At 46.7% G+C, this 16482-nt stretch overlaps 1 protein-coding gene across 8 annotated transcripts in view; it reads left to right on the forward strand.

Moving 5' to 3' along the window:
* Window positions 1-16482, forward strand: part of LOC137535707 (uncharacterized) — a 213913-nt gene that overhangs the window by 136157 nt on the left and 61274 nt on the right. For 6 of the 8 annotated variants that reach the window (XM_068257570.1, XM_068257572.1, XM_068257573.1 and 3 more), the window contains exon 2: window positions 1865-5989. In XM_068257570.1, the coding sequence (XP_068113671.1) occupies window positions 1865-5989 (4125 nt within the window). Of the gene's footprint in view, window positions 1-1002; window positions 1055-1549; window positions 1627-1864; window positions 5990-16482 lie in introns of those variants that run through there. The other 2 variants (XM_068257575.1, XM_068257569.1) reach the window with 2 other exon arrangements.

Below are 16482 nucleotides of genomic sequence, written 5' to 3' on the forward strand. Positions count from 1 at the left end.
CACACACCTACACACACACACCTACACACACCTACACACACCTACACACACCTACACACACCTACACACACCTACACACACATACACACACATACACACACCTACACACACATACACACACATACACACACACACACACACACACACACACACACACACACACACACACACACACACACACACACACCTACACACACACACACCTACACACACCTACACACACCTACACACACCTACACACACCTACACACACCTACACACACACCTACACACACACACCTACACACACACACCTACACACACACACCTACACACACCTACACACACCTACACACACCTACACACACCTACACACACCTACACACACCTACACACACCTACACACACCCACACACACCTACACACACCTACACACACCTACACACACACACCTACACACACCTACACACACCTACACACACCTACACACACCTACACACACCTACACACACATACACACACATACACACACATACACACACACACACACACACACACACACACACACACACACACACACACACACACACACACACACACACTGGGGGACATTAGATAGAAACACACACACACACTCGGAGCATTAGGGCTGCAGACACACACTGAGACCCCTGATCATTTCTAAAAAAATGTTAATAGGTTCCTTTCCTGCTGTCTGGGAGGGTGTTGGAATATTCTCAATAATAATAATAATAATAATAATAATAATAAATAATAATAACAATTTGTGCTGTTTGTAGAGTGCCAAGCATTGTGCTGGGATCAGTGACTGCAGGTGGCTGCCTGCAGGAGTCCTCTCTATCCCAGCTGTACATGTAAACCTGCAGAGACTCCGGAAACAGGGTGTGTGGACTCTGGACGGGCGGAGTGCAGTTAATTATAGTATAACCACTCAGGCTGCTGCTAAGGCAGGAATAAATTGGGCTAGTCAGGTACAGCCACACTTAACCTCCAATTCTTGTTTGTTTGCTTTCCCTGGCATTTGTTCTGACAGCTGTAACTGTCTCTTCTGCAGGTGAGGGCAGGAGGGCTGCTGTAGATGGAAGTAGTAGAGTCACTGTAGGTTTGGGCAGCTGCTGTTAGTTTGGGCGGTGGGGCCACTGTAGATTTGGGCAGGGAGCTGATGTCGATTTGGGTGAAGGGGATTGCTATAGGCTTTGAGGGGGGGGGGGGGGGGGAGTTGGTAGGTTTGGCCAGAAGGTGCCCTGGTTTGGCCAGGGAAGCCTCTGTAGGTTTTGGCCAGAGAGAGCACTGTAGGTTTGGCCTGGGGGCCTGTTGTAAGTTTGGACAGGAGGGGTTGCTGTAGGATTGGGTTAGGCTTGGCGGCTGTAGGTTTGGGGGGAGTTTGGGTGGAAGGTGCTGTAGGTTTGGGCAGGGGGTCACTGAAGGTTTGGCCAGGGTAGCTGCTGTGGGCTTGTGTGGGGGGGAGCACTGCAGGTGTGGCCGGGGGGGGGGGGGGGGCACTGTAGGTTGGGGGAGGGGGGCACTGTAGGCTTTTTAAAGTAAAGGAAACCCCAATAATCCCTCAGGAGATGATAAACTGGTCCAAAACAACCTGTCAGATCTGTCAGAATTTTACTGCCTACTGTAAGTGAAAGGGAACATACGAGAAAAGTATTGTATAGTGAATTTTAATCTGGGAGAAATGCACTTCCTATAACTATGTATACACAAGTAGTTTACATTTCATAATTTTTCATGATAGCAGTCCTTTAAGAGCTTCTAATAAAGCAGGGTTATCTAAGTATTGGGAGTTTTCATCAACTGTCAGCATTACTAATGTTATTTGATTGGCTTCCTCTCTAATTGTCCGTTTCTGTTACAGATGGAGTGACCATGGAAAGTGCAAAAGATGGCAAGGCATCGGAGGGGGATGAGGACAGCCCCTCAACATCCGCAGCAGACACAACTCAAACTACAGAAGACCTTCACACCACACACATCAAGGAAGACACTGCACAGCAAATGCTGACTTGTGAAACTGGAAATACTGGGAACGAGTCCAGTACACCTCCCTGCGATAATCAAGGAACAGCTGGTCAAGGGTTACATGGCACGTCACCAGCAGCCAATGATAACCCAGTTAAAGTGCAGAATGCCAGTTCAGCGAGTCAGCTGGAGTCCCATGACGAGGAGACCACCCTGGACAAACATGCGGAGCAGGGGACATCATCCAGTGATGAGAGCGGGGACTGGGAGACGGCCAGTGAGGAAAGCATTGCATATGAAGAAGCTTCTGATCATGAAACAGAAAAGAGCCCAGGTGGTGACAGAAATATGGACAGTAAGGGTCAGGAGAACACAGAGGAGAACTGTGGGGATCTTCTGGAGAAAGCTGGTAGAGTAGATGCTAGTCAACCAGCAGAGGAGGCTGAGCATTACACTGAAACAACGGAGGGAAGAGAAACTCTGGAAGAGCAGGCTTTCATTCAGGAAATAGGACCTGATACTACTGAGGCAACTAGTGAGGGGCACATGGCTCTTGATGACATAACTGAAAGGGAGGGGGCATCATCTAATTTTGACACATCACATGAGGAGGAGGCGGGACTTATTATGGGGAGGCAGGAAAGTGAGGAATTTGAGCCTCATTCTGACAACATAATTGCAGAGTGGACTGAACCTGATGTTCTTAATATTAGGTCTCCTTTTGAAAAGATGGTTGATGAGGAGTCCACACCAACGGCTGACATGACCATTGGCGAGGGTTCTATGGTTCATGAGGATATAAACAATGAAGGCAAGGAGCACCAGCTGAATGAGTCCTTCAGTGAGAAAGATGATGTTCAGGTTCAAAAGACTATCTATGATGCACTGGAACCCTATGCTGACAAAACAAGGTGTCCACCTGAGGGTATGGATCATGAACATGCTGAGGGGGCAGTGTATGACAACACAGGGCCTCATATTATTCAGTCCCTTTGTGAAGAGGCATGGCCTAGTATGATGGAAAGTGAAGTGAGTGGGCATCAAGAGCCTTGTGTTGAGTCTGGTCACAAGGAAGTCCTAATACCTGAAGAACATGTCATGAAGGAGACTGGAGATAATATAGAGGACACAGCCATTGAGTGGGAAATAGCACATCATGACAGGAACATTGGAGGGGTTGTCACTCATAGTGTCGAAAATGTAAGTGAAGGAGCTGAACCAGTCTCCGAACACCAGTTGACTATAGAGCTTGAAGGAGACTGTGGGGAAAGCTTTAGTGAGGAAAGTGACAACAAAGACATTACTAGTGCTATAGCACTAAGTTATGAAGCAACCATTACTGAAAAGGTAGCTGATGAGCAAGAGGAGACTTTCAACAACAAAGTGGAGGTAGAGGGTCAACAAACTATCAACACAAGCTTCAAAGATGAACAAAAAGCAGTTCATAAATATGACATTGAGGGAGATGAAGAAATAGTTAGTGAAGGAATGGAGGTTGAAGACTATGTTGGCCAACTAGCAGACAGTTACTCTGAAGGCACTTCAACTAAAAATGCAGAGGATGTTGGCAAAGAGATGGTCGATCAAGAATCAGGTGGCGATGAGGAAAACGCTGGAGGCAAAGAGACAGAATGTAACTATTCTGAAACCGGCAGTGAGCATCCAAAGGATGACCATAAAAGAACAATAGAACAAGGACTCTCGGGTAACTATACGGAGATTGCTCAAGAGGAGATACTGGGAAATCGATCAGTAAGTGATGGCAAAGAGAACTTGGATGACAATGGAGAAATGCATGATGTGAGCGCAGCTGTAGAGCTTTACAATGAACAAAGTGCTTCCCTAATCAAGCGTGAGCATCTTAACGATGGACTTATTTATGGGGATGAGATGTCTACTGACAGTATACATACTGCTGAGCATGAAGAAAGGGTTCTTGAAATTGTTGACCTCACTGAGATGTCTAGTTTAACTACTTTGATACCTGAATCAGAACCTGACCGTGTAGAAGACGAAAGTGAAAACATAATGTCCGTAGAGACATTGGGAAGGGATGCTGACATCCAAAATAATGACTTTGCAGAGAGAACCCTCACTGAGCATTTTAGTGAGGAAACTGGGTTGGCCAAAATTGCAGCAGATCAGAAAGGTGAAGAAATTTGTCAACAGACTTTAGAGAACCTTGAAGATGTTCAGAGTTCTTTCGTAAAAGAGAGTGCTGAGGGTTCTGAGTCAGACACTGATAGTGCAAAAGTGACAGCTTTGCAATTTCTCAAACGGGAGCTGAAAACTTTCCTCCTAGCGGATGAGGCGTCAAAACTAAAATCTAATGAGATGGGAGACACTGAGTTCCTACTGGAAGCCAGTGAGACACTTTCCAGTGACCTTCTAGACTTAGATATTGACAGTGCAGGGTCTGCTAATGATGGAGTCGCTATCACGTGTAATGAAACTGATGCAGAAAGCAAGATTGATATCCCTGCACAGGAACTCTTAGCTCCAACAATAACTACAGAGGATTATGCTGAATTTTGTTTAGATCGCCCAGAAACTAGGTATATTTCAGATGTAAAACCAATACATATGAAGCCTGTGGACTTCTTAAGTGATGCTTTCCAGACCATGGACATTGATGACAAATTAACACTAAACAAAAGTGACATGGCAGATATTAGGCAAAATCTTAAAGACTCTCTCTACATGGACATGACTGATTCTGTTTGCACAGAACAAAGTTCTCAGCTTGAGGAGTCATTAAACCTTAGCTTCCAAAAATTAACAGCAGGTGATCAGGAACAAGTCCCGGGAGTTATACGTGTGGTAGACATTGTGGGGTCTCAAAGTAGGATACACTTTTCAGAATTGCCAGAGGAACACAGACTTGCCCAGGATGATACAGACTGTTTCAGCCAAGCACTTGTTCTTGAGAGTAGTTTCATCTTACCCATGACACAACCATCTGATAAACCAACAATAGATGAAATCTTTATAGAGGAATCAGCACTGACTACTCCAAGCGAACCAGTTTTAACACAAAGTTTGTCACATGAAAGTCCAGTGGCTGACCAAAGCAAGAGGGTGGAAATCTCAGAAAAAGATGAACATACAGAAGAGGAGAGGGAAAATAAGCCAAAATTGCTAACTAGGCAACGTAGTAACACAGACCCTTGTCTTGCCTATGGTCAGGGAGAAAAAGACAGTACCCAGGAGGATGACCAACCCGCTGAGAGACATCCTAGACCAAGATTACGAAGTGTAACGCCTCCACTAGACCAATTTACTGCATCATTCACTGCTAAATTACCTCAAATTGCTCTAGAGAACAAGCCTATGGAGCCAACTCAAACATCCATCTTGTATCCATCACCTGATTACAACACAACAGACAGACAGGAGGACACAACACCAAAGAAGGATCATAAATTCTACCCAACACAGATATTCAATCCTCTCTTTTTAATCCAGCAAAGCACAGAAGAATCTGGCTTCTACCAGGAAAAGCCAGTTTTGCCACATGTGGAGAAGAGGCATAAAGAGCGTTATCCATCACCACCTCGAGATACTGAGGCTCACTTAAGAGGTCCTCAACCTCCCATAGCAGGTGGTTCCCTTCTGTCTGAAGACACTTCTGCACCTAACCCACCAACAACTCAGTCAACCGCTCCTGTGTGGCTGCCTCCCCGTCCTTTGCGTCATAGTGACTCTACTGGGGAACCGGATTTTAGACCTCTGAAATTTGGGGAGAATCCTCTGGTAAGACGGCCCACCATTAGACAGAAGAGGAGTGGACAATTGGCTGGTGTAGCCTATAAGCGTTATGGAGCTGCAAACCTACCACCTATTCCACAGCAAGTTGGTTTAAACCAAATAGGAAATATAAACTTGGAAAATGTCCCAAGGTCCACCACGGGCTCCAAAGTCCAAATTTCTAGCAGAAATAGGCCACTGCCTAGACAGCAGCAGATTCCTGAAGAAGATGTTGGTCAACGCGGGGGCAAGTCTACAATGCAAAACCTGGCAGGTAAGAGAGAGAATATTCAATCTGTTATTAAAAAAAAAAATAAAAAAAAAAATCTTGTCTTATGGCCACTATTGGTCCAATTTCCTGAATGATCAGTCAGCCAGTAACGGTAAATCAAGTAAACACTAAGCTGAAGTGAAAATATATCCGATCAATGGAATCAATTGGAAATGCAAATCGATTCCTGTGATCTGGCAAGTGTACACTTTGCATTAGTGTTCAGGAAATTGGAGCAGTAGTGACCACCTTAAAGTGAACCCTAATGGACTGGAAAAATATGAGTTTAACTTACCTGGGGCTTCTACCGGCCCCCCTGCAGATGTCCTGTGCCCACACTGGGACAAAACGCTCCTCCAGTCCCCCGCTGAGGCTCAGTTTCGGTTTTGGCGACTGAGCCTGTTGCCAAGAGCGGTCCTGCCTGTGCACCTCCTCTATCACACTCCCATCGCCATCCTGCACATGTGCAGTACTAGATTTCCTTGTACTGCGCATGTGCAGAGGACAAACTCTGCCAGGTCCTCGCAAATGCAGTGGCCGGCGACAGGCTCAGTCCCAAAAAACAAAACTGAGCCACGGCAGGGGATCGGAGGATTGTTTTGTGCCAGCGCGGGCACAGGACATCTGTAGGGGGCCAATAGAAGCCCCAGGTAAGTTAAACTTTTTTTTTCAGTTTAATTAAAGAGGAACTGTAACGACAAAACGGCCCCTGGGGGGTACTCACCTCGGGTGGGGGAAGCCTCAGGATCCTAATGAGGCTTCCCACGCCGTCCTGCGTCCCTCGGGGGTCTCGCTGTAGCCCTCCGTACAGCCGTGACGCAATATGTACCTTCCTGGCTCCTGCGCAGGCGCGCTGATGGCTGTCGGCGCCGAAGTAGGCGGAAATACCCGATCGCCGTCGGGTCTGCTCTACTGTGCAGGCGCAAGTTTCCGGCGCCTGCGCAGTAGAGCGGACCCGACGGAGATCGGGTATTTCCGTCTATTTCCGTGCCGAAAGTCGCCACAGCGCCCCCCGCTGGAGCCAGCAAAGGTAAATATTGAACTGACAGTCGGCACAGTCGCCGGCTGTTCGGAGGGCTGCGGCGAGACCCCCGTGGGACAGAGGACGGCGTGGGAAGCCTCATTAGGATCCGGAGGCTTCCCCCACCCGAGGTGAGTACCCCCCAGGGGAGGTTTTTGTTGTTACAGAGTCTCTTTAAGGTTCACTTTAAAGTACAACTGTAATGAAAGGGATATAGAGGCTGTCATGTTTATTTCCTTTTAAGCAATACCAGTTGCCTGGCTATCCTGCTGGTCCTCTGCCTCTAATCCTTTTAGCCATAGACCCTGAACAAGCATGCAGCAGATCAGGTGTTTCTGTCATTGTCAGATCTGACGAGATTAGCGGCATGCTTGTTTCTGGTGTTAATTCAAACACTACTGCTACCAAATGGATCAGCAGGACTGCCAGGCAACTGGTATTGTTTAAAAGGAAATAAATATGGCAGCCTCCATATTGTTTTAACTACAGACCTTTGACCTCAGGTGATGTCCCTTTTAGCATGATTTTCTTGCCATTGGATTAAAATTGACAGGGAACCTGAAGTGAGCGGTATAAATTGGATGTAATATTTCTTTCTTTTAAACAATACCAGTTGCCTGGCAGTCCTGCTGATCTCTATAACATTAGTTTCTAAATCAAACGCCTTAAAGCGGAATTGAAGATAAAGAAAAAAGTTTCCCTAACCTGGAGCTTCTGTCAGTTCCTTGCAGCCATCCTGTGCCCTTGCCTTTCCTCACCCATCCTCCGTTCCCCCGCCGCCAGCTAGTTTTGGTTTCGCCGACGGGCCACTGCGCCTGCACAGCTCTGGTAAAGTTATTCTGAGTATTTTCTTGCTTGGTGGTGTAAGAGGCATTTTATGGCTAAGGTGGGAAAATATCACCTAAGAGACATCTTATGAGAATTGCATATGGCCTCATTTGGCTAATCTAGTCAGTCAGAGGATATAATCTGCATGCTTGTTCAGGGTCCATGGCTAAAATCAGCAGGATGCCAGGCAACTGGTATTGCTTAAAGGGAAGGTCCGAGGTGATTAAAAATAAAAAATCTACTTACCTGGGGCTTCCTCCAGCCCCTTGGAGCCGTCCTGTGCCCTCGCCGCTAGAGTTGCCGCAGCTCTGGTGGCTCCCGGTCTACCCCTCGCCAGGTCAGCATCTGCCTGCACTCCAATGTGCAGCTCATAGAGTCGAACTGACGTCGCCAGAACTACTGCACAGTACAGTCCGGATGATGTCAGCGTGACTCCGTGAGCCGCACGCTGGAGCACAGCAGGTCTTGCACCAGAGAGGACCCCGGGCCACAGGCGGCGAGCAGAGCAACAGCGAAGGCGCAGTGCGGCTGCAAGGGGTTGGAAAGAAGCCAGAGGGAAGTAGATTTTTTTTTTTTTTTTTTTTTTTTTATTCACCTCGGACCTTCCCTTTAAAAGGAAATAAATATGGCAGCCTCCACGTCTCTCTTGCGTCAGTTGTCCTTTAAAGGAATACTATAGGGGGTCGGGGGGAAATTAGTTTAACTTACCCAGGGCTTCTAATGGTCCCCAGCAGACATCCTGTGCCCGCGCAGCAACTCACCGATGCTCCGGCCCCGCCTCCAGTTCACTTCTGGAATTTCAGACTTTAAAGTCTGAGAACCACTGCGCCTGCATTGCCGTGTTCTCGCTCCCACTGATGTCACCAGGAGCGTACTGCGCAGGCACAGACCATACTGGGCTTGTGCTATACACTCCTAGTGATGTCAGTGGGAGCGAGGACACGGCAATACAGTCACAGTGGTTTTCAGACTCCGGGGCCGGAGCATCGGTGAGTGGCTGCACGGGCACAGGATGTCTGCAGGGGACCATTAGAAGCCCGGGTAAGTTCAACTCATTCTCCTCCCCCACAGTAGACATAAGCAGGATACTTTAGTGTGCAGATGGAGAGTGGCAGGCTGATAATGACAAGACTATGCCTTGTGGTGCTGCTTCAGTAGGCAAAGTCCAGCGGAGTATTCCGCAATGTGGCAAAGGCAGAAATTCCTTTTGTAGTCAGCTGATGTCACTGCAGATACATAATGCTAAGCCAGTGTTTGCAGAACAAAATCCATCCCAGAACTTTTTATCCAGTATTGATTGTTCCTTTAGAAGTTGTGGGCAACAAACTCAGGGCGGTTGTTAAGCGGGACTAGCTGCAGTTGGCCGGTTTGGTTGGACAAACCTGTATACTTAAAACAACACACAGTGGAGAGGCGCCCAAGAGTTAGGCCTCGTTCACATCTGCTGCGCTGAAAAACGTGTTAAAGCGCATGGTAAAAAACGCATGCACTTGTGCGCGCTTTTAGTCCGCGTTTCTATGCGTTGCGCTGCGCTTCTTTAAAGCACGTTTTGCTTACTGTAGCAGCAGCAGTTGTCAATAAAACTTTGTTTTTGTATGTAAATGTATTTTTTTTCTCCAATTAGGGGTAAAAAACGCATGCGCTTCTATGCGCTTGTACGCGCTTCTATGCGCTAAAAAAGCGGACCCATTCACTTGCATTGCTGTGCGCTTTACAGCTCAGCGCACAAAAATGCATGCAACACTACGTTTCTGTAACGCTGCTCAGCGCAGCGCATAGATGTGAACCAGCTACATTTAGTTACATGGAAAAATGGATACCTTGCTGATCGCACAGGGCAGTGCGCTGTGGAAAGCGCACATAAACGGCCCTGATGTGAACGAGGCCTTATAAAATGAAGTTTTTAAAAGTAAATTGAGGTGGCTTGCCTCAAACAAGAATTCACTTATGGTACAAAAGAAAAAGGCAATTTGTTTTGTGAGATCCAACTTGGATGTCACAAAATGTCTTGCCTTATGGTACAAAAGAAATTCATTTATTAAGCACAAGTGAATTCTTGTTTGAGGTAAGCCACCTCAAGTTATTTTTAAAACAATTTTAACTCTTGGGCGCCTCTCCACCGTTTTGTTCCTACCACGCCCCTCTTTGAGGGGAGTCCTTCCCGGACCCCTCAGTTCCAGATCCTCTTATGCAGAGTGCGGCTAGTACAGGCGGCGACCTGTACCCGTTTGGAGGCAATATCCTTCTTGGTTGCTTCTCTTGATGGTTGCTTCTCTTTAAAGCTGACATTTCTCCTCCACTTTTGGGCTCTGTTTTTTGTGTTTTTTTTTTTCCACTACTGTTTATCTGTATACTTAAACTCATTTACAGACAGAAGCCTTTTTAAAGGACAACTGAAGTGAGAAGAATATAGAGGATGCCATGTTTATTTCCTGTTAAACAATACCAGTTGCCTGGCAGCCTTGCTGAGCTATATGGCTGCAGTAGTGTCTGAATCACACCAGAAATAAGCATGCAGCTAATCTTGTCAGATCTGACAATAATGTCAGAAACATGATCTGCTGCATGCTTGTTCAGGGCCTATGGCTGAAAGTATTAGAGGCAGAGGATTAGCTGAATAGCCAGGTAATTGGTATTGCTTAACCCTCCTGGCGGTAAGCCCGAGCTGAGCTCGGGCTATGCTGCGCAGGAGGATTTCTCAGGCCCTGTTGGGCCGATTTGCATAATTTTTTTTTTTTTTGCAACACGCAGCTAGCACTTTGCTAGCTGCGTGTGCACTCCGATCGCCTCCGCGCCGATTAGCCCCCCCCCCCAGACCCCGTGCGCTGCCTGGCCAATCAGTGCCAGGCAGCGCTGAGGGGTGGATCGGGACTCCCTTTGACGTCGATGACGTCATCCCGCCCGTCGCGATCGCAGATCGCTGGAGGTGATCGAAGCGGGTGGGGGGATGCCGCTGCACAGCGGCTATCATGTAGCGAGCCCTAGGCTCGCTACATGATTTAAGAAAAAAAAAAACAAAAAAAACTGCTGCGCTGCCCCCTGGCGGTTTTTAATAGACCTAAAAGGAAGCAAATATGGCCTCTCACTTCAGTTGTCCTTTAAGGCAAAAACAATCATTATTAATCATTTCATTCCTCCCCTATCTCCTGTGCCTGGAATGTCTCTGGAAAATGTCAACTGTCCAAGTCCATTTTTTTTCTTCTAAGGGCTCGTTTCCATTGCAACACAGAACCGCGCGGCTCTGCGTTGTGTGTCACTCCCAGGGGCGGAGCTTGCTATCCCATTCATTATAGTGAATGGGATCGTGCGGAACAAACGCCCTGAAATGCAATCAATCATGCCCTGCGATTCAGTGGTGAATCACAGCGCATGTATGGAGCCACAGACAGTGCAGTCTGTGCACGGTCTGATGTCCCTGCGATTGCGTTTCCATAAGCGTGGCTAAAAGCCCTAAATCTTGTGCTAATTTGCTTATAATGGCAGTGGGGAGCCTCCTGCTTTTAATACTCACATACCCTCTCTGTTGCACAGTAAATACAGCATGGCCCATCTCTGTGTGTATATTAGTCAAGAGTCTGCCAGAAAGACTTTCACCTGAAACATAAACTTTGATTTTAGGGGGGAAAAAAAGTCTGCTACAAACCACCTAACCAGAGGCATTTTTTAGGCATAGGCAGTACAGGCCTCTGCCTGGAGTTCCATTGGTCCTGGGGGCGTCATTCCCCTGATTAAACCCCACCCCTGAACTAAGCCCCACTTCCTCAAACGAAATTCATGCCCCCACCAGTGTTTGTACCTCCTCCTGTCCCCTTGAGCCTCCTTCTCTCTCTTTGTACCCCCTTCAGTCTCCCTGTGCCACCACTGCCCTATGTGTCCCTCTGTCTCTCTGTGCCTCCTTCTGTCACCTTGTGCAACCTTTAGTACCCCTGTGCCACCTCTGCCCCCCTGTGCCTCCAGAGAAGGATTTAAGTGAATAGTGCCCTAGGCAAACAAAGACTTTGGGCCCATGCTTGATGGAGACCTAGTTTTTTTGGGCAAGATTTGTTGGGTGTTAACATAAAACAGGCCCCTAGACTCTCTCTGGGCCCTAGGCACCTGCCTAAGTTGCCTTGTGGATGATCCAGCTCTGTGTGCGTCCACCTGTGCCACCCTCTCCCACTGTGCCTCCTTCTGTTACCTTTTGTGCCTCCCTCCGTCCCCTTGTCCCACTATCTGTTCTTGCCCCCCTCCTGTGCTCCCCCAGTCCAGTGTGTAAAGGCAGAGTACAGTGCAGCAGAAGCTGTGCTCTAACCTCCCCTCTGAAGTCCAGTGCTGTGCCTGTGCAACCATCCTGTTGGTTTTCTGCTCCCACTAGTGCTGGCTCTCCTTGTGTAGCGTGTAATCGCACTACATGTGGTATGAGATGCTGGGCACTAGGCCGAGTAATGAGCGGACAGGCGGAAGCACAGCACTGGACTCCAGTGGAGAGGTGAGAGCACAGCTTCTGCTGCGCTTTACTCTGCACTTACACACTAAGCTGGGGTAGTACAGGAAAGGGGTGTGCAACAAAATGCACTCTGCACTCTTTCTATAGGAGGGATACAGTGGGATGCGAAAGTTTGGGCAACCTTGTTAATCGCAATTTTCCTGTATAAATCGTTGGTTGTTACAATAAAAAATGTCAGTTAAATATGTCATATAGGAGACACACACAGTGATATTTGAGAAGTGAAATGAAGTTTATTGGCTTTACAGAAAGTGTGCAATAATTGTTTAAACAAAATCAGGCAGGTGCATACATTTGGGCACCACAAAAAAGAAATGAAATCAATGTTTAGTAGAGCCTCCTTTTGCAGAAATTACAGCCTCTAAACGTTTCCTGTAGGTTCCAATGAGAGTCTGGATTCTGGTTGAAGGTATTTTTGGACCATTCCGCTTTACAAAACATCTCTAGTTCATTCAGGATGGATGGCTTCCGAGCATGGACAGCTCTCTTTAACTCACTCCACAGATTTTAAGTTATATTCAGGTCTGGGGACTGAGATGGCCATTCCACAATGTTGTACTTGTTCCTCTGCATAAATGCCTTAGTGGATTTTAAGAAGTGTTTAGGGTCGTTGTCTTGTTGAAAGATCCAGCCCTGGCACAGCTTTGTCACTGATTCCTGGACATTGGTCTCCAGAATCTGCTGATACTGAGTGGAATCCATGCGTCCCTCACCTTTGACAAGATTCCCAGTCCCTGCACTGGCCACACAGCCCCAAACCATGATGGAACCACCACATTTTAAGGTCCGTACACACGCCTGATCAAAGGCAACGACTGGTCCATCATCACCTCCTGCTGGGCGTGTTTTCAGCAGACAGAACAGCGTGTGTACAGTCTGTCGCTGGACTGATAAGGCTGTTTCTGAGCAATCCGCCGGGCGGATCGCTCAGAAACAGCCTCATCAGTCCAGCGACAGACTGTACACACGCTGTACTGTCTGCTGAAAACACGCCCAGCAGGAGGTGACGACTGACCCGTTGTTGCCTTTGATCAGGCGTGTGTACGGACCTTTACTGTAGGTAGCAGGAGTTTTTCCTCCATGCATAACGCCCCTTGTTATGCCCAAATAACTCAATTTTAGTTTCATCAGACCACAGCACCTTATTCCAAAATGAAGCTGAATTGTCCAAATGTGCTTTAACATGCCTCAAGCGGCTCTGTTTGTACTGTGGGCGGAGAAAAGGCTTCCTCTGCATCACTCTCGCATACAGCATCCCCTTGTGTAAAGTGTGTCGAATGGTTGAACGATGCACAGGGACTCCATCTGCAGCAAGATGATGTTGTAGGTCTTTGGTGCTGGTCTGTGGGTTGACTCTGACTGTTCTCACCATTCGTCGCTTCTGTTTATCTGAGACTTTTCTTGGACTGCCACTTCGAGCCTTAGCTTGAACTGAGCCTGTGGTCTTCCATTTCCTCAGTATGTTCCTAATTATGGGAACAGAGAGCTGAAATCTCTGAGACAGCTTTCTGTATCCTTTCCCTAAACCATAATGGTGAACAATCTTTGTCTTCAGGTCATTTGAGAGTTGTTTTGAGACCCCCATGTTGCTACTCTTCAGAGAAAATTAAAAGGGGAGGGAAACTTACAATTGACCCCCTTAAATACTCTTTCTCATAATTTGATTCACCTGTGTATGTAGGTCAGGGGTCACTGAGCTTACCAAGCCAATTTGCGTTCCATTAATGAGTTCTAAAGTTTTTGGAATCAATAAAATGACAACAGTGCCCACATTTATGCACCTGCCTAATTTTATTTAAACCATTATTGCGCACTTTCTGTAAATCCAATAAACTTCATTTCACTTCTCAAATATCACTGTGTGGGTCTCCGATATGATATATTTAACTGACATTTTTTATCGTAACAACCAAGGATTTATACAGGAAAATCATGATTATTAGCAAGTTTGCCCAAACTTTTGCATCCCACTGTAACTCTTCAGGTCAGGACTCTGCAGTCTTCCCATAGGAGAGGTAACTCTGAAGGTCAGTCTGTGCTCTTCCTATAGGAGTGGTTACTATGCAGATCAGGAATAGTAATGGTCAATTACATGAGTTGCTAATTCTGAGTTGATGCAGGAGGGATAATGCCAATTTACATATTTACATGCATAAGTGTATATATAACACTACATGTGGATTTGTAGGTGAGAGGGATATTGAGGCAGCCATATTTATTTCCTTTTAAACATTACCAGTTGCCTGGCAGCCCTGCTGATCTACAGTATTTATATAAGAGAGAACAGAGGCGCCAAAAAGATAAAAAGGGTTTTAAAGGAGCTTAAAAGCCAAAACTTGGTAATTAGAGGAGGCAGTGGTGGACTTACCGGAAGCAGGAGATTTGGGCGCATGAGACAAGTGGACAAAAAGGGCGCCCCATTCACTCCCATTATAAATATCGTTTAATGGGCGCCGAACAGGGAAAAAAAGGCGCCGGAGATTATTAACGTTTTAACAAACGGCGCCCGGAGATTTTTAAGGATTTATAACTATGTTTGTGATTATTTAACTTTACAAAATGAGCCCGTGACGAATAACGTTTATAAAGATACTAAATCACTATTTCTAAAACATTTCTAAAACCTTATTATTCACCCAAAAAAATTAATTACATTTTTTTATTTACATTTTTTATTTATTAATGTCTGTAAAACATTATTATCCATAGGGGGTCTTAGGTTTAGGCACCAACAGGGGGGTCTTAGGTTTAGGCACCAACTGGGGGGTCTTAGGTTTAGGCACCAACAGGGGGTCTTAGGTTTAGGCACCAACAGGGGGGGTCTTAGGTTTAGGCACCAACAGGGGGGGTCTTAGGTTTAGGCACCAACAGGGGGGGTCTTAGGTTTAGGCACCAACTGGGGGGTCTTAGGTTTAGGCACCAACAGGGGGGTCTTAGGTTTAGGCACCAACAGGGGGGTCTTAGGTTTAGGCACCAACAGGGGGGTCTTAGGTTTAGGCACCAACAGGGGGGTCTTAGGTTTAGGCACCAACTGGGGGGTCTTAGGTTTAGGCACCAACAGGGGGGTCTTAGGTTTAGGCACCAACAGGGGGGTCTTAGGTTTAGGCACCAACAGGGGGGTCTTAGGTTTAGGCACCAACAGGGGGGTCTTAGGTTTAGGCACCAACAGGGGGGTCTTAGGTTTAGGCACCAACAGGGGGGTCTTAGGTTTAGGCACCAACAGGGGGGTCTTAGGTTTAGGCACCAACAGGGGGGTCTTAGGTTTAGGCACCAACAGGGGGTCTAGGGGTTAGGGATAGGTACAGGGAGGGTTTTTAACAAACGTAAATATAATTTCAGTTTACAAATAGGGAAGATTAACGTTTTAAGAATTGCCGATCTCATACACATTATTTAGTGATTTATAAATTCTTAAAACACTATTTGTAAACGAAATTCTACACAATATTTCAATAAACGATAATACTGTTTATCGTTTACACCACGCGCCCTTTTTTCCCGACGCCCTTTTTTGATGTACGCGGACCTACCCCCTCCAAGCAGACACAACACGACTGTACATTCAGTCTATTTATTAACGAACTCCAGATAAAGCAAAGCAACGCGTTTCACGGGTCAGTGCCTGCTTCCTCAGGCAATAGAAAAAGGAGTTACAGCTGCAAATGACAGAGATCAGAGGGTATATTGTTTCTGCTATAATACATCCTACATTTAAAACTTCAATCATTGAGTGGCAAACATGTGCAAAATAATACAGTACATTGACAGTAAAGTTACATTATTTTGTATTATAGAATTGTTATGTTGGTGGTGGGCATTGTTGGTGGGGGGGTTAAAGAATTTGGTAGAGAGAGGGAGGGAAGGGGGGGGGGGGGGGGGGGAGAACCACACAGTGGTGGGGGTTGGTGGAAATCTAGGGGGGGGGGGGAAATCTAGGGGGAAATCTAATCTGATCTACAGTATTTGGTTGCAGTGGTGTCTGAATAACACCAGAAACAAGCATGCAGCTAATTTTGTCAGATCTGACGACAATGTCAGAAACACCTGATCTGCTGCATGCTTGTTCAGGGTCTATGGCTAAGTGTATTAGAGACAGAGGATCAGCAGGACTGCCAGGCGACTGGTAACTGGTAAGCAAATAAATATGGCCGCCTCCATAGC

Source organism: Hyperolius riggenbachi, chromosome 10 (genome assembly GCF_040937935.1).
Source record: "Hyperolius riggenbachi isolate aHypRig1 chromosome 10, aHypRig1.pri, whole genome shotgun sequence".
Taxonomy (NCBI): Eukaryota; Metazoa; Chordata; class Amphibia; order Anura; family Hyperoliidae; genus Hyperolius; species Hyperolius riggenbachi.